Raw genomic sequence first — 26,571 nt, 5'->3', positions numbered from 1 at the left:
TTGTAAAAGCAGATGGAAAATGTTAAAATCCCCCTCCCCCTGGCCCCTACAGACCCCTGAAAAGAAGAAAAAAGTGCACTAAAGGGGAGAACTGTTGTCTTATTTTTGTATTGTATTGTACTTCCTAAACACTTCCTTACATTATTTAGAACATTTGCTGTGGACGCGCAGTGATGGCTCGTAATGCAATACAAGGAACAATCACAGCCAGTATTGAGTTAAAACAGACCTTTAACTGCTTTGTCTCCGTTTTCATCCTCAGTTTTCTTTCTTTTCACTAACTTAATGTAGCGTGGCACCACTCTAAATGCTTAGTTGGGTTACTTGTGCTATTTCGCGACGTAGATCGACTTTTTGGTTTTGCACATAAAGTACACTATACTACTGTGGTGACATTAGGGGAGACCCGGTGGGTGACGTCAGGAGCAGGACTCCTTAATTACTGATGTGGTGCAGCTGGGAGGGATGGTGTGGGGAGAGACAGGCTGATAAGCAGTGGTGGACAGTAACGAAGTAGATTTACTTGAGTTTTTGAGTATCTGTACTTTACTTGAGTATTATTTTTGGGGGATACTGTAAGAGCCAAATCAAGTGAAAATGTTGTTTTCAGAAGTTTGCATAATATCAATTAACATTTGAATTAAGATCTAATTTGATTATGATAGTTTATCGTTTAATATGAATTTTTGTAGAAGTCTGATGCCTGGTGACGTACGCTGCTGTTCTTAGTGATTAGACAGGTGTGCGCTTTTGATTATTCAGGTGTGCGCTTTTGATTACTCAGACAGTGTGAGCAGTTTTTGGATGAAACCAGCTTTTTACCGTGTCCAAGCCTTATAGAATGAATGCAACTTGTACTACGGACCCTTTATGTTGGATTAAATTCAAGAACGCACCACAATCGTGTTCCAGTGAATTATTTCTTCTTTGGGTTGGATACGAGTCAGAAACCGCCTGCTGCGAACACTGAAGGAAGTGGCTTTATAATGGAACGAAAACTAAAAACTAAAATTTTGCCACTACAATAAGTAAAAAGCTGTCAAACTAAGACTGTTTATCAGACAAGCCAAGAAATACAAAGATCCAACTAAAGCGTTGTAGCGCACCTGAGGACATCGGGATTTACGTGCCGGAAGAGATTGCGCAGCGGAGTCGGATTAATGGGACTTTTACGTGTCATGCCACTGAAGCGCACGAAGTTGGAAGTTATTTGGATGGAACTGTGAGTTGTTTAACGTTACCATTGTGAGCAGATTTAACCATCTAAAACTTTTGGACGCATTATGGCGGACTGTGAGGAGGACGCTGAGGATGCCGTCTCCCGGACCAGCAGCCGTCAGAGAGTGCTCACGGAGAAGGGATTGGAGGCAAGATTACATCAACTCATAGGACAAAGAAGAGGTAAACTGGGTCAAATGACCGCTAAGTCAAATGAAGTTGAGCGTCTTATGGACAATGACACTCTGTCTGATGTTAATGACATTGTGCAAAAGGAAATGAAAGTTTATAAGAGACTTTATGAAGAGTTTGTTGAGCTTAATTCGTCTGTGATGTTATACTTGAAAGAAGAAGAAAAGGAGGCTGATCAAGATTTCTGGTTCCAGCCTAAAGTGGATCAATGTCAACAGTTTATGAGTAAAGTTAAAGCATGGACACAATCTGCACAATGTGACATGGAGGTGACCCCAAGGGACAGTGTGTCAAATGTGTCAAAAGTGTCATCAGCATCCTCTGCACGCATGAAAGAAGCAGCCAAGAGAGCTGCCCTGATTGCTCAAGCTGCTGCCCTGGAAGAAAGACAGTCATTAGAAATAAAAGAAGCACAAATTAAAGCTGAAAAGGAAAAACTGGAAATTTTGACAGCTTTAGCAGCAGCCAATGCTAAAATTAAAGTGTATGAGGAATGTGAAGAACGCCAGAAGTTATTGAACATGGACAAGCCTATGGCGGCTAAGCTTGGAAATGCTGTGCTTTATGATGCTAAGCCCAAGATAAAAAATACACCACCACCGAGGTCTCGACAACCCAGAGACTTATCGCATCATGTGGATAGTGCTGGTGGGATGTACCAGCTGATGCAACGACAGACTGATATCACAGAGTTACTTGCAAAAAATCAGCAACTGTTTCGCTTACCTCAAAGAGATGTTCCAGTGTTTCATGGAGACCCTTTGGAGTACAGATCTTTTATGAGAGCTTTCATCCATGCTATTGATGAGAGAGCCGACAGTAATGCTGACAAGTTGTACTTCCTTGAGCAGTTTACCAGAGGTGAGCCACAGGACCTTGTGAAGAGCTGCCAGCATATGCCTGCCGATCATGGATATGCTGAGGCTGTGAGGCTGCTTCAAGATAAATATGGAAATGAACTGAAGATGGCAGCAGCTTTGATGGAAAAGGCATTCAAGTGGCCACAGATTAAGGCTGAAGATGTAAAGGCTTTAAATTCTTTCTCATTATTTCTGGTGAGCTGTCGCAACGCTATGGAGGATATAGATTATATGGAAGAGATGAACAATCCCACAAATATGAGGATCATCATTTCTAAGCTGCCATTCAAGATAAGAGAGCGGTGGAGAGTTCATGCCTTTGACCTTCAGGAGCTGCACCAAAGAAGGGTTAGATTTGCAGATTTGGTGAACTTTGTTGATCGTCAAGCAAAAATAATTTCTCATCCACTATTCGGCGATCTCAACACAGCAATACCTGAAAAGAAAGACAAAGAAGTTTCAACAGGGAATTAAGGCAAAGAAAGGAAGTAGTTTTGCTACTAACATTGAGCTCATTGGAGAGAAACAAAGTGGATTATCAAGGCCAAAGACTGATGTTACATCATTCAATTGTGCATTTATGAAGCCGTGTGCGTTTTGTGGAAAGGATCACACCCTGGAAGACTGTCAAAGGATCAGAGAACAACCACACAAAGAAAGAGTGGAGTTTCTGAAGAAAAACGGATTCTGCTTTGGCTGCCTTGTTAAAGGTCATCTAAGTAGAGACTGTAAGAAGAGGATGACATGTGAGATCTGTTCTCAGCATCATCTTAGCATGCTGCACTTCTCGAAGCAGGACAAAGTTGCTAAAGAAAGAAAGTCTGAGAATGAAGTGGAGGGAGCCACTAATGAAACAAACACTGCCTGTGTGTCTGCAACTTTCCATCAAGAGACAAGTGCCTGCTCTGGGGCCGGAGGTAACTGTGTGCTTGCTATTGTGCCTATCAGAGTGAAATCCAAGAAGAGCAACAAAACTGTAGAGGCTTATGCATTTATGGACCCCGGCAGCTCTGCATCATTTTGTACTGAAGCACTAGCAAAGCAGCTGAATGTTCAAGGTCGAAAAGCCAACCTTATGGTGAGCACCATTAATTCCAGAAGGAGAATGAAAAGTTACATCCTCACAGGTTTGGAAGTCAGTGGTCTTGAGAACAATAATTTCATTGAATTATCTAAAGTCTTCACTCAAAAACGCATCCCTGTTTCAAAAGACAATATTCCATTGCAAAAAGATGTTGACAGATGGCCATATCTCAGTGAAGTCAAGTTGCCTTTCATTGACAAAGAAGTGGAACTTCTCATAGGAAGCAAAGAACATAAAGTTTTAGAGCCATGGAAAGTGATCCATAGTCAGAACAATGGACCATACGCAGTAAAAACTGCTGTTGGATGGATTTTGAATGGACCACTCAAGGAGCCGAGTGACACCACAGTGGATGACAACACACAGCTGTGTGCTGTAGTCAACAGAATCGCCATTGAGAGTGTGGAACAACTACTCATACAGCAATATAATCATGACTTTCCTGAACGCAACTGTGATGATAAATCAGAAATGTCACAAGAGGATCGTCACTTCATGGATTCTGTGTCACACTCTGCATGCTTTATGGATGGTCATTACTACATAGATCTTCCCTTGAAGAAAACAAATGTCCAAATGCCAAACAACCAAAGTGCAGCAATGCAGCGAGTGTTAAACCTCAAGAGCAAGCTGAAGAAGAATCCTGCATTTCATAAAGAATACACAAGTTTCATGAATGACATGCTGAATAAAGGATACGCAGTGGCAGTGCCAACAACACACCTGAACCGCCAAGATGGTAAAGTTTGGTATATTCCTCATCATGGGGTATACCACCCACAAAAGAAGAATCTGCGTGTGGTGTTTGACTGCGCTGCCAGTTTTCAAGGAGTCTCTTTAAATAGTGAGCTTTTGCAAGGGCCAAATTTGACTAGCTCTCTGTTAGGAGTACTGACTCGATTCAGACAAGAACCAGTTGCTATGATGGCTGATATTGAGGCAATGTATTATCAAGTGAGAGTACCTGATGAAGATACTGACCTGCTGCGTTTCCTGTGGTGGCCAAAGGGGGACTTAAGTCACAGCATTGCTGAGTTCAAGATGGTTGTACACCTTTTCGGAGCTACTTCCTCCCCCAGCTGCGCCAACTTCGCTCTTCGACGAACAGCAGAAGAAAATCGCTGTAATGCACCACCTGAGGCAGTGGACACAGTTTTAAAGAATTTCTATGTTGATGACTGCCTAAAATCAGTCACTACTGATGCTCAGGCCAGTGAGCTGTGTGAAAATCTCACAAAACTATGTGCTAGTGGTGGATTTCACCTGACGAAGTGGACTAGCAACAGCCGAGTGTTGCTTGCTTCTGTCCCAGATTGTGAGAGAGCCAAAGAGGTGAGAGATCTGGATCTTGTTCATGACTCACTTCCTGTGGAACGGGCTTTAGGAGTGTTGTGGTGTGTTGAGTCTGACTTATTCAAGTTTAGAATCAGTCTGAAAGATAAACCAGTTACAAGACGAGGAATTGTGTCTGTGACAAGTTCAGTTTATGATCCTCTGGGCTTCTTAGCTCCAACTATCATGCCGGCAAAGATGCTCATGCAACAACTGTGTAAAGAAGGCCTCGCATGGGATGACGAAATTCCACCACAGCTTGGCCGAAGATGGAATATGTGGCTACAAGAGCTACATCAGCTGTCAGAGCTGAGTGTCGACAGATGTGTAAGACCAGTGGATTTTGGACTTGTTGTTACAGCACAGCTTCATCACTTTGCTGATGTCAGTGAAAAAGGTTACGGAACAGTTTCTTACCTGAGGCTGACAAATAAGGATGAACGTGTTCATTGTGCCTTCATGATGGGAAAATCACGTGTTGCCCCACTGAAACAGACCACTATTCCACGCATGGAGTTGACTGCAGCAGTAGTAGCCGTGGATATGGACAAACTGTTAAAAAGAGAACTTCAGATGAACTTGCTTGATTCAATGTTTTGGACTGACAGCACAACTGTGTTGAAGTACATTGAAAATGAAACACTTCGTTTCAAGACTTTTGTTGCAAACCGTATTGCCACCATCAGAGAGACAACAACGCCTCAGCAATGGAGATATGTCAGCACCTCAGTTAATCCAGCTGACTGTGCATCCAGGGGGCTGATGCCTACCAAGTTCATGAGAAACCAAAGCTGGTTTCATGGTCCAGCATTCCTTAAAGGTCCAGAATGTCAGTGGCCGGATAGACCTGATGATGTGAAAATTGTGGGAGAAGACAGCGAGGTGAGACATTCAGTGAAAGTGCATCTCACTCAGGCAGCAGAAGTTACAAATCCTGTTCATGAGTTGATTAACCACTACTCCAGCTGGTACCTGTTGAAAAGAGCTGTGGTATGGTTTCTCTGGCTTAAGGACTTGCTTCTTCAACGTAGTAAGAAGCGGAAAACACAATCACAAGCAGATTTCAGTGGTGAAAGGAAGATGGTGCACCAGAGGAAACAATATGAAAGGTCAGCAGTGAAAAGAAATGTGACTGTGGAAGACTTGATGAAAGCTGAGATGGAGATTATGAAATTCATCCAAGGCCAACAGTTTCAAGAAGAAATATTCATGTTACAGAAAGGCAGAAATGTGAAGAGGAGTAGTCATTTGTCAAAACTTGATCCAAAGATTCAAGATGGAGTAATAAGAGTTGGTGGCCGTATCTGTGCATCAGCAATGCCAGAGTATGCAAAGCACCCAGCCATAATCCCAAAGAACTCACATGTCACAACATTGATTTTGCAAGATATTCATGAAAAGATTGGACATTGTGGGAGGAACCATATGCTTTCACAACTGCGTCAGAAATATTGGATTCCCTCAGCAAACTCAATGGTGAGAAAGTTTCTGTCAAGATGTGTAACCTGCAGAAAAGTCAGCGGCAAAGCACAAGAGCAGAAAATGGCAGATCTGCCTGAAGACAGACTCTTACCTGACAAACCACCTTTTACAAATGTCGGCATTGACTACTTTGGGCCAGTTGATGTTAAGCAAGGCCGTTGCACTGTTAAAAGATATGGTGTACTGTTTACCTGCCTTACTACTCGAGCAGTGCACATAGAAGTTTCACATACACTGGACACTGACTCCTGCCTGAATGCAATACGTCGCTTCATATGCAGAAGAGGACAAGTGTCCATCATACGTTCAGACAATGGAAAAAACTTTGTTGGTGCTGAGCGTGTATTGCGTGAAGCCATTGAGCAGTGGAACCAATCAAGAATTGAAGATGCTCTTATGCAAAAGGGAATCCAGTGGATCTTTAATCCACCTGCAGGATCTCACTTTGGAGGAGTTTGGGAACGACAGATAAGATCTGTTCGTAAGATCCTGAAGTCTGTGCTGAAGGAGCAAGCAGTCAATGACGAATGTTTACAGACAGTTCTTTGTGAAGTGGAGTCGATTTTAAATGACAGACCACTGACCACATCAACAGATGATCTCTCAGACCTTGAAGCATTGACTCCTAACCACTTGCTTTTGATGAAGAAACAGCCCATCCTGCCACCGGGATTATTTAACAAGGAGGATTCATATCCACGCAGAAGATGGAAGCAGGTACAATACCTTGCTGACTTGTTCTGGAAGCGATGGGTGCGTGAATATTTGCCTCTGCTCCAACAACGTCAAAAATGGACTCGGATCAAGAAGAACCTGACTACTGGAGATATTGTCATGGTGATGGACTATTCAGCACCACGGGGCTCGTGGGTGTTGGGGAGAGTTGTTCAGGTCATTCCTGATTCAAAAGGACTTGTACGGCGTGTGTTGATCAAGACAAAAACTAACATTCTAGAAAGACCTGTTGACAAGCTGTGTCTTATTTGTGAGACAGACACCTGAACATTAATATTTATGATACAGTGATAGTATTTCTGTTTGCATTTACTAACGGTACTTGTTTACACGAAATTGACAATTTTAGTTAATAGTTAACATTGAAACATATATTTGGCTCTATTTATTGTTTAAGTAATTGTCAGTCTGCTTGCCTTCCAATTAGGGGCCGGAAATGTAAGAGCCAAATCAAGTGAAAATGTTGTTTTCAGAAGTTTGCATAATATCAATTAACATTTGAATTAAGATCTAATTTGATTATGATAGTTTATCGTTTAATATGAATTTTTGTAGAAGTCTGATGCCTGGTGACGTACGCTGCTGTTCTTAGTGATTAGACAGGTGTGCGCTTTTGATTATTCAGGTGTGCGCTTTTGATTACTCAGACAGTGTGAGCAGTTTTTGGATGAAACCAGCTTTTTACCGTGTCCAAGCCTTATAGAATGAATGCAACTTGTACTACGGACCCTTTATGTTGGATTAAATTCAAGAACGCACCACAATCGTGTTCCAGTGAATTATTTCTTCTTTGGGTTGGATACGAGTCAGAAACCGCCTGCTGCGAACACTGAAGGAAGTGGCTTTATAATGGAACGAAAACTAAAAACTAAAATTTTGCCACTACAGATACTTTTACTTTCACTCCACTACATTTGAAGGACAAATATTGTACTTTTTACTCCACTACATTTCTGTTGATGCTCTCGTTACTCGCTACTTTTGAGCTTACGTCAGCTGATTATTTTTTTATTTTATTTTATTTTTTCAAAATTCTGAGAAAATAAACAGTTTCTGCTGATTCACATATGGTTTGTCTTAGTCATAGTGCCGTACCTGTACTACGTCATGCCATACAATCCATACAATGCAGGAAGAAACTGGAGAAACAGCTGGAGAAACTCCCAGCGAGCACCCGTGGCCTCATCTCAGACCCATGTTTGAGATTTTTTGCCACAAAAACTGATTCGTTTCAGTTTAAACGTTTGTTGTGTTTACCGCGAACAAATGATATCACGGCCTACAAGAACTCGTCTTCCAACATGAAAAAGCACGTCACGGTATGTAAAGTAGCTACTGACGTTAGCTAGCTTAATGTTTGTTAAATTGCTGATGAACATTTTAAACGTAATTGTATAAAAAGAGAGAGAGAGAGAGAAGCTGTCTGCAAGAGAAAGAGAGAGGATGTGGATTGTAGAGTGGATTGTATAATGACAATAAAGCTACTTTCCTTTCCTGTATTTCCTGAGATACTTTTTAAATACTTTTACTTAAGTAAAATTTTGACTAAGCTACTTTTACTTGTATTGGAGTAATATTTGACAAGGAGTATCTGTACTTTTACTCAAGTAGTGAAGGTGTGTACTCTGTCCACCTCTGCTGATAAGGCGGGAGATGTGGCGTGGGGAGAGAGGAGCAACACGTTCGGCGACACGGTACTCTGCTAGCGGGGCAGGGTGTCGTTTGCAGTGATATAGAGCTGCCGGCGACGAAGTTAGGTAGCCAGGGGGAGTTGGTGATCCACATGTTGGGGGGGGGGGGGGGCTGGTTGCCTCCTGTAGCTAGATCAGGGCCCTTTGTAGAGAGTGCCGTGCGGCCATCGCTCCCTGTGCGGCTGCCACAACGTCTTCCTGGCCGTCCGCCACTTCCTGTCTCGCCGTTTGTATGTATTTGTTATTTAGTGTGTGTGTGTTTTCTATGAAGTGGTGGGGTTGCCGGGGCAGGAGTGACGGGCCTGTGGGTGGGCGGTCTAGGGGAGCCATATACTGCAGGTTAGCCGTGTGTGGGGTGGTGTATGGACTCAGCGTGCTGTGTTAAAGCGTGCCTTAGAAGCTAGTGATACTAGCCTGATGTGTAGTGGATTGTCACTGAGTGGTATTGGAGGCGAGCCTGTCGTTGTTGTGACCCTCCAGAAGGAAGCCTGCGCCCCCGACCGGCATCTCCCTGTCAGATCGGAGCCCCAACGTGTTTTATGAACTCTTGCCAATTATTAATAAAGATTGTTCCCTATTATACATCATCCTTGTCAGGGGTGGAAAGTAACGAGTTACATTTACTCTCGCTACTGTAATTGAGTAGTTTTTTGTGTACTTGTACTTTTTAAAATCAGTAGTTTTACTTTTACTTAAGTACATATTATTGGAAATAATTTACTTAACTACATTTTAAATAGCTTCCGTTACAAAGTAAAAAAAAAAAAATGAACTTGCACTGTGTCTGCGTGCCACTAACTGTCCATCTGATTGGCTCTGGACGACTGCAGCGCCAGAAGGTCAGAAACGTTGGTGACCGTTGGTGACACAGAAGGGTTGGATTTGGGACAGAGAGACACGCACGGAGAACCTGAGGTCAATCTGGTCATACTTAAAGGGGAACTCCGGCGCAAAATGAACCTGGGGTTAATAACACGTGTACCGAGTTCGACCGTTCTCTGGTATTTGTTTTCATGCATTTGTTTTGTTAGTCAAATGTGACCAGTTTTCTTGCAAACCGCTATTTAGCGTATAACGCTAGCCTTCGGGGCACACCGACACATAAAAAGAAATCACTATTTCTATACCACTAACAAGGCTCACAATATCACCACACTTACACGGTAGCATAACTAGGGTCTCTACATGTAAACCGAAGCATTGATAACTTTGCAAGTATACAGGCAGTTTATTAAAAAAGGAATACAGTACCGTTCGCGTCTGGCTCGCATATCCAGGCGGGCGCCATCTTGGAGAAACTGAACTCTCTTCGTTCAGTGCTCTCAGTGCTTTCTTCCGGCAACAGACAGTTCAGTTTCCCCAAGATGGGGGAAACTGTGACTTATCCAGTCTACTCTTTCTACATGTCACTTTGAAAAATATAAATTCATCTATTAATATCAAAAATATTTTAACTGTATGTTTAATGAAAACATGGTATTGATTATTTTATGATGTTTATTCACAGAGGAAACATCCATCAAAGATGAAAGTCTACACTGACCTCATGGCAGCACGGAAGTGGACCCTGGTACCAGTACAAACCCAAGCAAGGAAGACTATCTGACTTGGAGGCAGTGGGTGGAACCAAACATGTGACACAAGCAAAGGTTGACATGGTTCTGATTAACTTCATTTGTGAAGGACTTCTTTTAACAGTACTTTTACTTGAGTAGGTTTTTTGGTACTCTTTCCACCCCTGATCCTTGTCTGTGTGTTTGTTCAGAGGTTCTGACATCCCCAGCTTTTATAGCTAAAAGTGAAAACCCGCAATTATTACACTACTATGCTCCTCATGTCTTTGTCTCTAACAAACTGAAAATAATGAGAGTATGTCCATCTCGAAAATGTACTGTTCGATGCCAAGCTTGCTTCAGCCGTAGTCATCTTTTACCACTTCATTTCAGATTAAAATGCACTGTAACGCGCGTTACTGACCTGAGTAAAATATTACCCAATTTGTTTTTGGAATGCCTTACATTACCGCGTTACAGCACTCAGAGTAATTCAATGTAGAACTGCCACTGTAATTGAGTTTCTGTTTTTAACTGTTAACATGTAAATGTACACACGTATGCTGTCTGCATGTTCAGACTGAACCTCCTAGAAACACAGGAGACAATGACCAGTGCTGTTCAAGGGGACACTTATGGACAAATGTCTTTTCTCTACTTGTTGGTTTTTGTCCTGAAAGACATAAATAAAATGAATTTGTGCTTTTTTAGATTAATACTATACTAATACATTATCTTCAGACACACTTCACCCTGCCCCCCTTAAAAAAAAAAATAATAATCTCAGTCCAAGCTAAGTTGATAAACTTGAGAGCCCTGATTCTAGATCCAGTCAGACTCTACGTTGTCTCCTGAACATGTCAGAGCTAAAGACGCTTTGGTTTCAACTCACCAGCAGAGACAGACAGGACGACGCTCAGTAAAGTCATGCAGAGACACGCTGATGTTCCAGCAGCCATCTTGTCTTCTTCTTCCTCCTCTGTTTACCTGACTTCAATCTATCAACCTGACTAGATCGCATTCAGTGGAAGGTTGAAGTAAACCTGAAAGTCTCTGACGGTGATGACACATCTCTCTTTCAGCCGCTAGCGCTCAATCAACCAGGAAGGTGGAGCAACAGAGGTGGAGGTGGAGCGATGGAGGTGGAGGTGGAGCGATAACCAAACCATAAAGAACCACAGAAGTCACTACAAACAGAAAGTAAAGAGACGCTCTGAGTGTCACTGATAATGATCTCCATGACAACGATAACAACATATCTCACCTGTCAATCATTGTCTACCATCACGTAGAGAGCTTCCAAATGAATGAAGAGCGTGTAAAGTGTATATTTGACATTAGTATATTAATGATTAAACTCCAACACTGGATGAAGGAGGAAACATGATCCAGGTTTCTGTCACATGACGTCTCTAGCAGAAATCAAACATGTCAAGACATGTCCAGACCAACAGGACCTACTAGTCTTCAGAGGAGAGTGTGCATGCGTCTGTTGTGCTGCAGCCTTTCTACTAAATGACGTGGCTTCAGAGGAACTGAGGACATTGACTCTTCTAGATATTCAGAGTCTGGCTTTGACCTGATGGTTTTCTACATCTATGCTCCTCTTCAGGTTCCTTTCTGACCTTGGATCACTACATGACCTTTTCACTTCAGTCTTAATCAGTTCAAAGCTCCCTTAAAGTCTTTCTTTTCTCTCTAAATAACATGATGTTCAGTGTTCAGTTTAACTGGAACATGTCTGATCATCTGTCAGTCATATATACTGGTGGAGTCATTAGATTCTCAGAAATGTAGAATAGAGCAAAAAGTGAAAAATGATCTCAACCGTCCACTTTTGGCTAAATGGATGCTACGCTAACAAAGTCTGAAGAAACACATTTACAATGTTGTATGTTTTACTAACAGGAACATCTGTGTCCAGATCTATACTGGTCATGATGCTATGGTTACATCAAAGCTCTTTGTCATACAGGACGTCCCACCTCCAGAGGAAGACCTGTTAAAGGTGGAAGTCAAAGAAACAAAGCTGCAGAAGAGACAGAGTCCAGCAGCCACTGCCTGGCCTGGACATTAAAATCATGCTTGTTCCAGCGAGCACCTGGGACAGGCAGGTGTGTAGAGCAGACATTTATTTACTATTATGTGTCCAGTCATTTTCAGCTCCTTTACATTAAATATTAAAAGAACAAACAGGTTTAACATCATGATGGCTTCACAGGAGTAGGAATTCTACCGGGGAACACAAATATGTGCAAAATATTAGAATCTAGAGCAGGACAAGTGGCAGGTACAGAGCATGTGACAGGTACAGACCATGTGACAGGTACAGACCATGTGACAAACACAAAGAGAAACCCAGGGTTTACATACATGAGGAAACGAGACACAGGTGGTGCCATCAACACAGGTGGGAGAGGTTAGGTAATCACAACAGGTGGGAAACTTGACAGGAAGACTTCAAAATAAAACAGGAAGTGAAGTCACACAAAGGAAGACGCTGGAGACGACACTAACAGGAGACAACGAGACAACAGGGACACAAAGCATGATATTACATCCTGGCATTTTCTATCCACAGGCTGTTAGTGTGTGCTCATTCTATCACATACACATTGATTATTTGACTTTAGGTTGATAAAGACAGCATTCTTCATTACTAAATCTGATCTGTGTGTTAACGCTGTGCAGGAAATACTTTGGAAATGTTAAGACTTGACATCAATACACACAAAATACTTTGAGCAGGTTTTCATCTTTACTGCAGGAATGAGATGTCGTGGCTGCAGCTGACTGGTGCCTCCAGACACAGTTTGAGGGGACACTCAGACTGTCTGCTGTCCTTTCCATGGAGGAAGAGGAGAAACAAGAAATGCTCCAGGAACTGAGCAACTGGGAGGAAGATGATGACGAGTCTTCTCCAGCAGAACTGCTGACGTTTGCTTTTCAGGAGGAGGAGGAGGAGGAGGAGGACTGAGACTCTTCATTGACATAGCCTGCTAACCTGCTGGTGAAGTGTCCTGCAAGTGTTGGTAAAATGAAGATGGTCCCTGGTTGATGGTTCATCAAGAAAACCTTTCAAAATAAAGCTAATATCCTGACAGCATGAGCAGTGGCGTCTGCCGTGGCATCTGGGGGTGCCACCAGAAATGCCTCTGCTAGGTGTCGATGCCACAGTTTGAGCTTGCTGTCTCTCTAAGAATCCACCAAATGAAGTTGGTGTCCTGACACCTGTACCGTAAGTACACAGCAAATGTGCCAGTGTTATTTTTTTAGTGTTGGTGTAAATTAACAGGGGTTACTATTAATTTTACTCAGAATTGATCAAAATTAACTCCCCCTAGAGTCCGTTCCTGATAGTGTAAGAGTTGATATCCGTCGTCCTGAGAGTCACTCTGAATTTACACTCTGGCTCGTTCACACCCACCATTAGAATCGCTTGCCCGTGGCAGTGACTGGCACACTGGTGGCGCACACAGAGTCGGCACTCAGACTGCAGTCATACCGTCCAAATCTCTTCTTTCTACGGTAAGTTAAGTTTCGGTCGATAAAATTGTCTCTTTTGGATTGATATTAGCGGTTTTTTGGGGTTTTTTTTTTTTTTTGTGGTTGACTTTGGCTGCTAGCTAGCTAGCGAAGTTGGCTAGCTAGCTAACGTTAGCTTAGCTCGCTAGCCTAAAAGTGTCTATAAAGGAATGGCTTTTTGAGTAATAGGAATGTATTGAAAAAGTGTACACGATAGTGTATACGAGTATAGTATGACAAAAAAAAAGTGTTTTTTGTTTTTTTAAACAGCATTTCACCTTCCTTCATCACCGTCAGTGTCATGTTGCGCTGTCATTCGCATGGTAGTCGCAATTGCACAGTGTTCAAATTACCCCCCAGCCAGCGCGGGAAACACTGGGTGTAAATGTAAGAAATTAGGAATAATAAATTATGCCATTCTTGTCTTTGAAGCGACATGCTGGTTCCTGTAGAGTATAAAGGAGTCAGCAAATGGGTCAGGGTACCACAGGCGGAGGACGAGTACAATTACTCCCAGTTTTTGCAAGCAGGTAACTGTTAGGCTAATTTGACTGTCATGTTTATTTGTGCATTTAGGGTTTTCCAATGTTTTTCCTAGAGACTACAGATGAAAATTAGCTTTCCTGCTAACTCCGGTGTATTTATAGTTCATCAGCTCTGTTCATTAATGCATGTTTGTCCCTCCCAAATCTTGCTTATCTACAGTATTTTATGTTTCAGTGCTGGCAAAATTCAATTTGCCAGGTTCTGCTTCCTTGAGCCTGAAGGATTCCTCTAACGTGGAAGTGGATTCGGACATATTTGATGAACTCTTGAAGTCATCTGGGGTGTCTTTCAAGGCCGAAGAATGTGATGGTAAGGGATTGCAGGCTTATATTTTTAATTTTAAAGAATTTGAGTCTGTTTTCTACAAAAGGTAAATTGAGCTGTAACTCGTTTCCTCTCGTGGTCAATTGCGTCATTTACAATGCAAGGCTGTGTGTTTTCTTAGGTAGCAATTCTGAGGTGGAGTTCTCAGAGGGCTCATCTTTATCAGACTGGTCACCATCACCATCACGTGCATCCCAAGGGTCATCATCAGGTTCTGACTCAACGCTGATACTGGAATCTACCAAAGCTCAGAAAAGACAGCTGGTTGAAGGACCCCTGGATAGCAACGTAGAGAGATGTAAGTTAACCACCTGATATTGACCCTGATGTCAATTAGACCGATGTCAAACCTTACATTAAAATTTCACAATAAGTATATTAGTACTGCAGCTTCAGTAGGTGTCGGACTGAAGACCCAGAGCTCCGTTATGTTAGCTAATTCTCATTTATCATGCACCCCCTAACCAACTGTTACATCAGCCCGGGGCACAGGCTGAAATACCTACTGTACCTGCAGTGTGAATGTTATGCAATTGTCGTTTCAGAATGTTAGAGTCGCTCTGTATTCAAAGCCTGGTGGAAAAGAAATATTCAAAGAGTATGAGAAAACAAGCACCATCAGTGATGTTACAAGAAGAAAGATGGTAAACATTCTTGTGGCAGATATGGTGGAGAGCCATGGGTAAGTGAATGCACTTGCAATAACAGGTTGTGCTTTTTTTTGTGTGTGTGTTTTTTCACCTCCAAAAGTCGCTGCCGATTATGTCTTCACCCACACCCATGTGCATATCAAGGTTATTATAGTTTTACGTATTTCATTAGTTTTTATTTTTATTTAGCTATTCAATTTGCTTTTTTGTTTCAGTTCAGTTTTAGTTCGTTCAACAAGTGATGAAGCAGTTTTAGTTTAGTTTTTATTTGGTCTCGGTCTTAGTTTTAGTTTTTCAGGTTTTAGGAGAAAGCCTCTGTCAGACCTCTGAAGATGAACTTTTTCCCTTTTAGTTGCATCCCATAATGTTCCCATCAGTCCTCATCACGTTTCCATTCACTCTTATCTACCTGTGGGTCGTACTCTTAAGTTGTACCATATTGAGCTGTGGCCTTTTCTTCCTGCAACTTTAGCATATCTAACTACAACTAAGCTGATGTTATCTGACATTCACTTTAGTTTTAGTTTTCTGTATTATTATTGTAGTTTTTATTTAGTTCTCCTCTTTGGAAAAAATGTCATTTTTATTTTTATTTTCTGTTTACTAAATTATTTTTTCACTGCTAGTTTTAGTTTTAGTTAACTATAATAACCCAAGTGCTCATAAATGAAATTTGCAGTTTTTGGAGGAGTGATCTATCTCTTTTCAGGAGGGTCCCTCCGGTGAATGTGCGGATCCTCTACGCACTTGGGATTACAACACTGTTCCCTAAATTGAAGGACCCGGATTCCAAGAATGGCTATGTGAGTATAAACAATAATGCATTCCCATACATTCTGTGTTGTAAACTGTTTTTGTCTGTATATAACATCTATTGCACGTCTGCCAGTCCTGGGTGAGGGATCCCTCCTCTGTTGCTCACCCTGAGGTTTCTCCAATTTTTTCACTGTTAAAGGGTTTTCCTGGAGTTTTTCCTCAGTTGATGTGAGTCGATGTGTTTTTCTTTATCAACAGGAACATTTCTATGATCACCAGAGTGGTTCCGGCTACCTAGCGTGGAGGCTGAAAACTGTTCAGCGGAACTCTGCTCAAGACAGCAAGAAATCCAGGACCACTTTCCAAGAGGGCCCCAAGACTCCACGCAGTATCCGTTCAGATGAGAAGCAGTTGACCGGTGATGAATGCAGGGAAGCCATATCGGTGATGAAACACTCAAGTGATACGACCTTTGTCAAAAATAAGATGAAGGCAACATTCCAGCACAGGCAAAAGGTGGTTCAAGACCCGGATACTGCCTCTACTGTCCTGGATCTCTTTCCCAGATTCTTGGATACACCTGGCTTGGTAAACATAAAATGAATTGCTGACGACTGTTTATTAATTGACACCCATAGCGCCATTACAATGGTGTTCTCATTCACACACACACAAACATTTTCTGTTTAAGATCGACCAAGACTTCACAATGATCTTTGGTGAGGAGGTGTCTCGTAAATTCCTCTCCAAGTGGCCAACATTTTTCAAACCAAGAGTCATCGCAGATTGCTGCAAGAATCTAACCCCGAGTCCGCATGTGGATGAGCTACTTCTGTCTGCACAACAGGAGTCTGATGATGGTGGTAAGTGTTAACTGAATAGTGGACACAGTAGATTGCACATGCCTTTAGTGTACACAACAAAAGAGGACATTGTTGTGTTCTTTCATGTTTTTGGCCCCTTTACTACAAATCACATACTGCACCTTACTGCTAACCATATTCAATCCATGGTGTAATTTAAGATAACTTTACTATAACTAATGCTGTAATGCTTATAAGGAAATAAAAGACATTTTATAGTGTCACTTCTAATTCTGCAGTGTGGCATTCTGAAGAGTGGGACTCTGAGATGGCCGCCATCCTTCTGCTGCTTCACCTCTTGCCTCCAACAGTTAAAGGCAAGAAGGCCGGCAAGATGAGCGCATCGGAGGCTGCTAGACGCCTGATCAAGTTCATGAAGGTATTTTCTTAGGACTGTACATCACTAATGCAAGGTTTTCATGTCAGCTGATGTAAGGTTTTCAGGAGCCAATATGGCAGGGTAATTGGGGGGGTGCAGTTAAATTGTTTTTAAAAAGTCATCCATCCATTCATCACACAAAAATGTACTTAATGTAATGTTGTGTACATTCATAGATCCATCCCTGAATTAATTACTTGTGTACATCTATCTATCAAATATTAATTCATCAAGTTTTGTATTGTGCACATCCATTCATACAGTCAGTCGCACATGAATTAAAATGACTTGAGTAAAAACATTCTCTCTCTCGCTCTCTCTCTCCCTCTCTCCCAGGTGGGGTCAAGCATGGAGACCTTCCTTAAAGAAACTGGCCCCAAACAGCCCTTTCTTCTCGGTGTCGGAGAAAGAAGCAACAGCATCCAGGATTTCTACATCATCCTGGACCAGAAGGCCATTCCTTGCAGGATGCAGACCCCAGTTGCTGTCTTTGATGAGCTCTTCAAGGCGCATTATGCTTTTGCCGTGTCGTATGATGATGCGCTGTCCAGCTTCTTCATCTTCATCCAAACCACCGTGTATGGCATCGACGTCGGCAAAGTGAAAGAGAGTCCTCGGGTAAAAGAAATCAGAGCGAGGCTTCTTCCCTGTGAAGTTTGAAGACCGATACATTTTGACCAGAAATGTACACATGTTACATTTGCAAGGTACACCACACCAGTTGTTCAATGTTATTTAGACATTTGAAGTTCGAGCATGGATTGTATCCCGGAAGGTCTCTGCGTTTGAACTGTGGAGAGCCTGGTTGTTCATTTGTTTTTTGTACATATTCTGGTTACCAACGTCACCTATCTCGAGCACATAAAGACTGTCTTGATCCAGATCCCGTCAGCAGTTTTGAATTTGAGCCTGTAGCTGGACCTTCCACACCAGTTAATGTGGATCCTCCTGTGAGGGTCACTACACATGTTCCAGTTGAAAAGAAGAATATACTGGACATGTGCAGCTCTGTTATTGCTCAGGTTCAAGCCTCAGGTGTTCCAGAGAGTACTGTGCAGTGTTTAGTTGGCTCAATGGAGGAACTGGTTAATGACATCCATGCTCACACAAAGGAAGCTGTTGTTAATTGTTTGTCTTCTGATGCATCTAGAGAAACTTTGGAGAGAGTTGAGAGTTGTTTTGATCAACTAGAAAACCCATTTTCATGTCTTAACACAGAATCTAAAAGGATGAGGCATTTTGAAAATAAATGGAATATAGTAGAACCTGTAGAGCATGTTCTGGGTGTCCGTTTTGATGTAAGAAGAGACAGAATAACAGGCACATACAGGCAAGTTCCGGTTGATGATAAGTTCATGTATGTACCTATCCGGGGGTCTCTCTCATCTATGTTTAGTAACAGTGAACTCTGTAACAGTTTCCAAGAAGTAAAACCACACCAGGAGGGATTTTACAGAGATATAAGTGATGGGTCCTACTTTAAAAATCATAGTTTATTTTCTCAGCAAGAACCCGCTCTTCAGATCCAGCTCTACTATGACGATTTTGAAACTGCCAATCCATTGGGCTCAAAAAAGGGAGTGCACAAACTTGGATGTGTTTATTTCGTTTTGAGAAATTTATCACCAAAGCTCAATTCTGTGTTAATGAATATTCATCTTGTCGCTCTCTTTCACTCAGAGGATCTTAAGAAATATGGGTTTGAGCCAATTCTGAAGCCACTTATTGATGATCTTAAGATTTTGGAGACTGAAGGAATACAGTTGCCCTTTTCAGCTACACCTGTGAAGGGTTCAGTCATTCAGGTTACAGGAGACAATTTAGCTCTACATGCACTTTTTGGTTTTGTTGAATCATTCAGTGCGACGTACTGCTGTAGGTTATGTTTAACTGATAAAAGTGAAGATCACCCAGGTTTAACTCTACGTTCAAAAGACCTTCATGTTGAGCATGTTCGTGTCATCCAGGAAAATCCTGCTTTGAAATCAGCATTTGGTGTCAAACGAGACTGTCCACTCAATTCTCTCCAGTTTTTCCATTCGTCAAACAATTATGCTGTAGACATAATGCATGACCTGCTAGAAGGAGTGGTCCAATATGAGTTAAAGCTTGTGTTTCAGTATTTGATCAAGAATTCAATATCCCTGAGTTCATTGTCTGAAAGAATTGTTAGCTTTAATTATGGATACACACAGAGAAAGAACAGGCCAGGTGGGCTTAAGCTGGATGACAACAGCAAAGATCTTGGACTTAATGCTATTCAGTCTTGGTGCCTCCTACGCAATGCCCCACTGATATTTGGAGATTTAGTTAAAAGAGGGGATACCTGTTGGCAATTGTTACTCCTTTTAATTCAAATTGTGAACATTGTGTTTTCACCAACTGTAACTCATGGTATGAGTTGTTATTTGAAACATTTAATTTTTGAACATCACAAACTTTTTAAATCCATCTTCCCAGAGCACAATCTCATTCCAAAACAGCACCATATGATCCACTACCCAAGCTGTATTAGAAAAATTGGACCACTCATACACATTTGGTGCATGCGATTTGAAGGAAAACATAATTTCTTCAAGAAATCTGTTAAAAACTTCAAAAATATTGCTAAGACTCTGGTTAAGAAACATCAGGCTCAGTTAGCATTTCATTTTGAGAACTTTTATTTCCAAAGATTACAGTTTGGTCCGATCTCCGAAGTCCTGGTCAGCAGTATAGAGGGTGGAGAGGTGCTGAATGAAGCTTTTGATGTGTTGTCAGTTTCCACCACTTCCTGGGTCAAAAACTATGGCACAGAGTATCAAGTTGGGATGTATGTGGTTACTGGAGTTGAAAATGAGATGCCTTTGTTCAACAGGATTGACAGTATAATTGTTAAAGACAGCAATGCCTATCTTTTGATTTGTAAAGTCTGGAATATTTTTTTTGATGATCATTTAAATGCATTTGGTATTGAGGAGAAAAATGAGGTTTTCACAGTGATCTGTGTAAATGACCTGGTGTATTACAGACCTTGTGATAGGCAGTTTTCATATGACACCGATGACCAAGTGTACCTTGTTCCATACTGTGATTATATGTGAATCCATGCAGACTGTTAATTGTGGTGTGGTGGCCATTTAATAAGACTATTTTTCTAAAGAAGTGTTTGCCTTGTGTATTTTTTGTGATAGGTTTGGTGGGTGGTTTTATTGGTAGTCAAATTTTACACCCATTGGTCTGAATGCATTGGTAGTCAGTGTAACATTTTATTAAAATGACACTAGTGTAGAGTACTATTGACACAACACATATTAGCTAGTGTTAATTTGGACTCCTTACAGTGTTGAAATAACTATAGCTGAGTGTAAAAACATTAACACTAGTGTTAGTGTTAAATTAACACTGAAAAGAGTGGACACATATACACACTTTCTTGGTGTTAAATTTAACACTCAGAGTTGATTTAACACTAGCTTTTTTGCTGTGTACACAGGTAGACGCACAAGAACAAATCAGAGCACGGCTTGACTGGCTTTCTGTGAACGACGGCTCACGTGATCACAGTGATGGAATGAAACTTGCTGCCACTGGAAGGGGAGGACTGTTAATAGTTTGAATTTCTTTTGGTTGTTGGCCTGTGAAAAAGGGTTTACACTGAAAATAAACTCAAAAGACTACAGACAGAGAGAGGCATGAGATTGATTTATTTCATTAAATAACAATAAGAACTAAAGACACTGATGTGTTTTTATTTCAAATTAGATTTTTCATGTGTTTATAATATAAAGCTTTGCTTGTTCCACATTCAGAGTTTAAGAAACTAAAGTTTGTTTAAAAATGTAAAAAGTTTCTGATTAAATATGTGGAGAGAAACCATGATGAGTTTTGTTGAATGTTTCAATAAATATCCAGTCTGACCTGAACATTTGTCCCAGTTTTCATTGAATGAATCCAACGCTCTGCTCTACCTCCAGCAGTTACTGCAGCCAGACACCAGGGGGAGCTCTAGTTGATTTGTCTTCACTGTGGAGGAGCTGTTCCTACATCCATCTTTATTCAGTCTATGGTTCATACAGACTGTGGTTGACTCCAGCTGGTTTATCTGAACATGAGCTGATACATATTAATACAGTCATCATTTATTCTGAATGAATAGAAAGAAGTACTTTGATTTAAAGCTATTTCATTCATTTAATCATCAAAACATGAACATTGAGTCTAAAGTGTCTCTCTGTGTTAGCCCTGGGATAGACTGGAGACCTGTCCAGGGTGGACCCCCCCCTCTAGACCAATGACAGCTGGGATAGACTGAAGACCTGTCCAGGGTGGACCCCCCCATCTAGACTAATGACAGCTGGGATAGACTGGAGACCTGTCCAGGGTGGACCCCCCCATCTAGACTAATGACAGCTGGGATAGACTGGAGACCTGTCCAGGGTGGACCCCCCCATCTAGACTAATGACAGCTGGGATAGGCTCCAGCCCCCATGACCCTCCAGAGGACAAGAGGTTACAGAAGATGAATGAATGAATGAACTGTATTGAGTTATTTAGTTTTAACAGTAGGTGGCGCTAACGTCTTGAATGCTGCAGCTTCTCCACAAAACAAGAATCATCAAAGAAACTTTTGCCATAGGTGATTTTCTTCCTCAGTATTGTGCACTCCCTTTTCATTGTTTCAGCTGTCTCTTGTTATCCATTTTTCCTTTTTCCTTTGTCAGTTCATCTTTTGTTTTTTTGGAGTCATGTACTTGTGCTTCATTTCCTGCCAAGACAAGATGGCTGCTGTCACATCAGCGTCTCTCTGCATGACTTTACTGAGCGTCGTCCTGTCTGTCTCTGCTGGTGAGTTGAAACCAGCTATTGTTGTACAAACATAATGAGGTTAAACCTTTAAGGGTGAAGAGTAGACGACCTCTGGCTCTGGTGGAACAAGGAAGTGAAGTGTCACTCATAGTGTCTCCCCACCAGGGGACGTGTGTCCACAAACACATGGTGGTGGGGATGGACTCTCCCATGACCACATGAATAAATGGAGAGTCAGCAGTGTCCACATGAGGTCTGACAACTGGTCAGAGTTACCAGCACCCTGACAGAAACTGTCTCAGGAAGCCGTGGTGTGAGACTTAAAAACAGGAACCAGAACCATAGACTTCCTTCTGTTCCCTTCCTTCATATCCATAGTGACATCAGCTCCATCTGATCAGACTACAGGTCAGTGCAGTCAGCAGGAGGAAGTTGCTGCTGTGGTTTTACATGCAGAGTTCTAAAGTTCTACATTAATAACTGGATCAAGAGACAGTTTGAGAGGCTGAAAACTCCCAGCAGAGGATCTCTGTTCTCATCAGTCTGTCTCTTTATTCTCTCATGGTTTCACAAAGTCTAATTCCATCCTCACAACAAACCAGTGATGAATGGATCCTACTAACAACTACTGAGTGTGGACCAGAGCTCAGAGTTAAACACTAACTACACATCAGTTAGACTTAAAAACAGGAACCAGAACCATAGACTTCCTTCTACACCGTCAGCTCTGCAGAGTCAGCTGGACGCCAAGCTGAACACATGTCACCATGTTAAAACAGCTTATATATAATATTGACCAAAGAGTCTTTACACTTGATTGAAGCATATTTGAAACAGATCTGACTGACCCATGGGCAGCAGCCCGTCACTCCAGACATGTCAGTCCAGAGGGTAACTCTAAACCCAGTTTTTAATTGGGTTCAGATTCAGCAGCAATAAGTCAAACATCAGTTTCCACTCTGCAGGATAGTTCATGTTTAGTGTTGTCTTATGACACTTCAATGACAATCGACAACTGACAATGACAGAAAAGATACTGTGTAGATTTCCCAACAGTTGTTTCTCTAGGTTTGACTCGGGCCCCTGCAGAACATTCACCTTTTTGTCTTTAAAACTTGTCTGTCTACATCTACTGTTTGCTTTGGTTCATTGTCCCAAATCCTAGTTCTCTTGCAGACTAAATCAGATTGTCCTCAAGGATTCCCCTAAAATTTGCTGCATTCATTTTACCCTCTACATTCACAAGTAGCCGTAGAAGACCACTCAGATTGTCAGCACGGTCTCCACATGTGCCATGTTCCTTCTATTTCTTAATGGTGAATTTAACTGAACTCCAGGACATGATCAGTGACTTGAACCTTTGGTGTAACAGTCCTGTGACTGTTCAACAAACCTTTCTCTGAGTAACTGGGAGAGTTCTTTTGTCTTCACGGTCTGATTGTAGCCAGGAATACTGATCTGAGCTAAGTCAGGAAGTGCTTAGCTTAGCTTAGCTTAGCTTAGCTTAGCTTAGCTTAGCTTAGAGATAGGAATCTCTATCCACAGTTGAAAGTAAAGAGCAGCTGTACCTCAGGTCCTTTTTGGTCTGATGTCTATTTGTCCATAAGTGACGTTCTCTGCAGCTGGATCACTGTCTGGAGAATAAAACACACAGAGTTCCATTAATGAACGTTCTGCTGTTCTGCCTCCATTTTCATGGAATATCTGTGTAATTCTGTGACTCTTCCTTGCAGAGGTCCTAATGTGCAATCATCCTCCCTCCTCTTCATCACCACCACCTCATCCCTCTAGATGTCCAGAGATCTGCAGTGTGGGGGCCCATCAGGTCAGATCTGATCTGATGACCTGCATGTAACCAAAGCCTGCTCAAACAAGACTGGTTTGGTACAAAACTCTGGTCCCCTGGCTTCAGACTCTGTAATATCTCTTTGTTGAGATCTGTTAACTCTGACGTCTAGAATCCTTCCTCCATTCAGGACACGATAGCAGTCCTGTTTATTTACAGCTTATGTTAACACTGCTGTAGCACATGAGTTAATAGATTATATATTTAGAAGAGATTAAATGAAAGGCACCAGGGTTTCATGTTTGTTTTCTCTTCTCAGCACCTTTGATGGAAATGAAACAGAGAAGTAGACGACCACAAACAGTTTGCTGCTTTTTGTACAAACTGACATGTAGCCCTCCCAACCAACTCTAATTTATTACAGAATGGTCCTGGTAAAACCCCTTCTACCTGATGACACCTTTTGCATGGGAGCTGAATTGGAGGGAGTCTACGAAAATATTAACCTTTAATCTATCTACCTTAACTAGAGCATATAACTCTGCCTAGGGTGCAGAGAGGCCTGGTTAGCTTATTTTATAGCTACATTGTTATTGAAAACTTTAAATACTCCCATGCATGTACCTTTAACACACTACAGCCCTAATAACACCACATTCAAATAAACATTGTAACTGCAAATACACGTTGCAACAGGAACGTTTATTGTACAGAAAGAAAAAAACATAGGCAATCACCCTTTACCTTGACCTGTTGACCCTTTGAGTCCATGAAATAAACAAAATAAATACACCCGGGGTTTTGTAAGTCAGTTATGGTACCATATCGTTGGCGCGCATATTGAGTTGGAGCCCATGTATCCTTGTGAGAGTGTTTCTCAGTACTCACGAATAACCCCAGTTTCCTCGAACCCTCGGCTCAGAAGAATAAAGTGAAAGAAGATGAAGAAGACTAGTCCTGCTGACACGTCCACGTGCAGCAACAGATTCTCTGGCGACAACGTGGATCCTGAGCGCCCTCTACAGCAGCAGCAGACCAGCGGCAGGCATGTAGGCCCGGAGACACACTAGCATAAATTCAAAACACTAATAAACTCACTGTTCCTTCTCATACATTTACATATTGTCACACGTTCAAATAATGCTCATACTCACTCAGGAAACTCGGCGCAAAATATTTCTCCCTCATACACACGCGGTCTCCTTCTCTCTGCTAGCGGGAACGAGGCTAACTCTAGCTCTGTACCAACGATAATGGCGTCGTGGACATTCAGTACAATCCCCGGCTGAAACAGCTCTGAACTTGGCTTACTTTGTCTTTAAACTTGGTACCGGTAACACACAAACAGATCCTCTGATTTAAGGTTTTAGTAACAGTAGCTTTAAATGGTTTTCAAAATAGCATATAAACACTTTCCCGTGGGTCATAGGTCTCTCCCCGTTATAGAGAGCCGAAGTCCCGCCCCCTCTACTTCCGGGTTATGGGACCTATCTTTCGAAAAAATATGAAGGCAGTCTATGGAGAAAGCAGGGGCGATTCTAGACCTAGAGCCTTGCTGGGGCACAGGACCCCAACTCCCAATACATTAAAAAATAATAATAATAATTAAATGTGTGCGCAATATGAAATTAATGGCTAGCCTATGGGTACAAGCTTAAAATCATTATTGTCACTGTCATACTGTAGGCTATATTAAACCACTGGTAAAGATACAAGGATAGTGACAGGCTCGAGTCATGACTAAAGCAGGCACGGAGATGCGCTCATGAATGCCGTTTCCAGCGAGAGCAGTGCTAGAATTTTACTGGGGCACTGGAGACTTTTACTAAGGCACGTGCCCCAGTGAATAAGGTCTAGTAACACCCCTGGGCGAAAGATAAATTATTTTCTGGTCCCGATCGACTTGTGCCTTGGATTATACATATGTTGTTTTTCAGAATAAAAAATGATTTTATATGTCAAGAATGTCACAGTCTGTCGCAAGATAGTTCAGTAAAACGCTATGGAAAATACGTAATTAAACGAACTACAAGTCCCGCATGCTGGCGCGTACAGAACCGACCAAAACTCCCTTGGTGTAACTACAGCTCTCGACATGACCCGATTTATAATGATTTTCACCTCGTTTGATGCTTCTGCCTTCGTCCTGGAAGAAGACGGTGAAGCTCAACAAGGAGACAGCCATAGTTCTCTAGGGATCTCTAGAGAGATGTAGTTCACTAAGCGATCTCATACAAAACCTGATGTTGTTCAGCTTATTTACGTCAAATAATTTATCTCTTGACGTGAAAAATTATCTTTTAAATTCACACACATCATATGTGAAATTCATGCCACAATTCGATCGGGACCAAAAAATAATTATCATCTCTCCATAGACTGCCGTTCATATTTTTTCGAAAGATAGGTCCCATAACCCGGAAGTAGGGGGGCGGGACTTCGCCTCTCTATTAGCCCGCACCTCGTCTTCTCTCTTTTCTTTTTGGTCCCACCTCCTTCAGAATCCGATAGGTAATTTACACTCATCTCTGACAGGCACGAATTGGCTAACAACAGACTGACACCTGGCTACTCAAATAAACAAAAGAAATGTCATGAGACATTCACGGGCCACTATAAACGTGGGACATTTTAGTACCTTCCCCAAATGAAGTGCACTTATTAATTTCTCTGTATTAATTCAAGCTTATTCCACCATAGAAGTAGTTTAACAGGCAATATTTCAGAATATACTTAATATCTATAAACCAACACATGTAAGTACATATAATTTAGAGCAGGGCGCTACAGACATATTTGACCACAAG

At 41.8% G+C, this 26,571-nt stretch overlaps 2 protein-coding genes across 2 annotated transcripts in view; one reads left to right on the top strand and one right to left on the bottom strand.

Annotated features, from left to right (window-relative positions):
* The window catches only part of LOC311490485 (butyrophilin-like protein 2), a 35,473-nt gene extending 24,260 nt beyond the window's left edge, over window positions 1-11,213 (bottom strand). Inside the window, exon 1 of the mRNA XM_084547980.1 lies at window positions 11,040-11,213. Coding sequence (XP_084404106.1) covers window positions 11,040-11,106 — 67 coding nt within the window. The 5' untranslated portion in view covers window positions 11,107-11,213. The remainder of the gene's footprint in view (window positions 1-11,039) is intronic.
* Window positions 11,214-14,917: 3,704 nt separating this feature from the next.
* On the top strand, window positions 14,918-17,389 carry LOC311494088 (uncharacterized protein). Its single transcript, XM_084552952.1, has 5 exons — window positions 14,918-15,224; window positions 15,902-15,995; window positions 16,207-16,536; window positions 16,640-16,811; window positions 17,051-17,389. The coding sequence occupies exons 1-5, from the start codon at window positions 15,070-15,072 to the stop codon at window positions 17,200-17,202; spliced, it is 903 nt and encodes a 300-aa protein (XP_084409078.1). The 5' UTR covers window positions 14,918-15,069; the 3' UTR covers window positions 17,203-17,389.
* Window positions 17,390-26,571: the final 9,182 nt, after the last annotated feature.

The sequence above is a fragment of the Chelon labrosus genome (assembly GCF_963514085.1).
Source record: "Chelon labrosus genome assembly, chromosome: 1".
NCBI lineage: Eukaryota > Metazoa > Chordata > Actinopteri > Mugiliformes > Mugilidae > Chelon > Chelon labrosus.
The sequence above is the reverse complement of the archived record's forward strand: the minus strand, read 5'-3'. Positions and strand labels throughout refer to the sequence as shown.

Coding starts and splice junctions, on each gene's coding strand:
- LOC311494088 (XM_084552952.1), top strand. CDS start 15,070: ATGCAATTGTCGTTTCAGAATGTTAGAGTCGCTCTGTATTCAAAGCCT. Junction 16,537..16,639: donor TCTTGGATACACCTGGCTTG/GTAAACATAAAA, acceptor TTTCTGTTTAAG/ATCGACCAAGACTTCACAAT. Junction 16,812..17,050: donor ACAGGAGTCTGATGATGGTG/GTAAGTGTTAAC, acceptor CTAATTCTGCAG/TGTGGCATTCTGAAGAGTGG.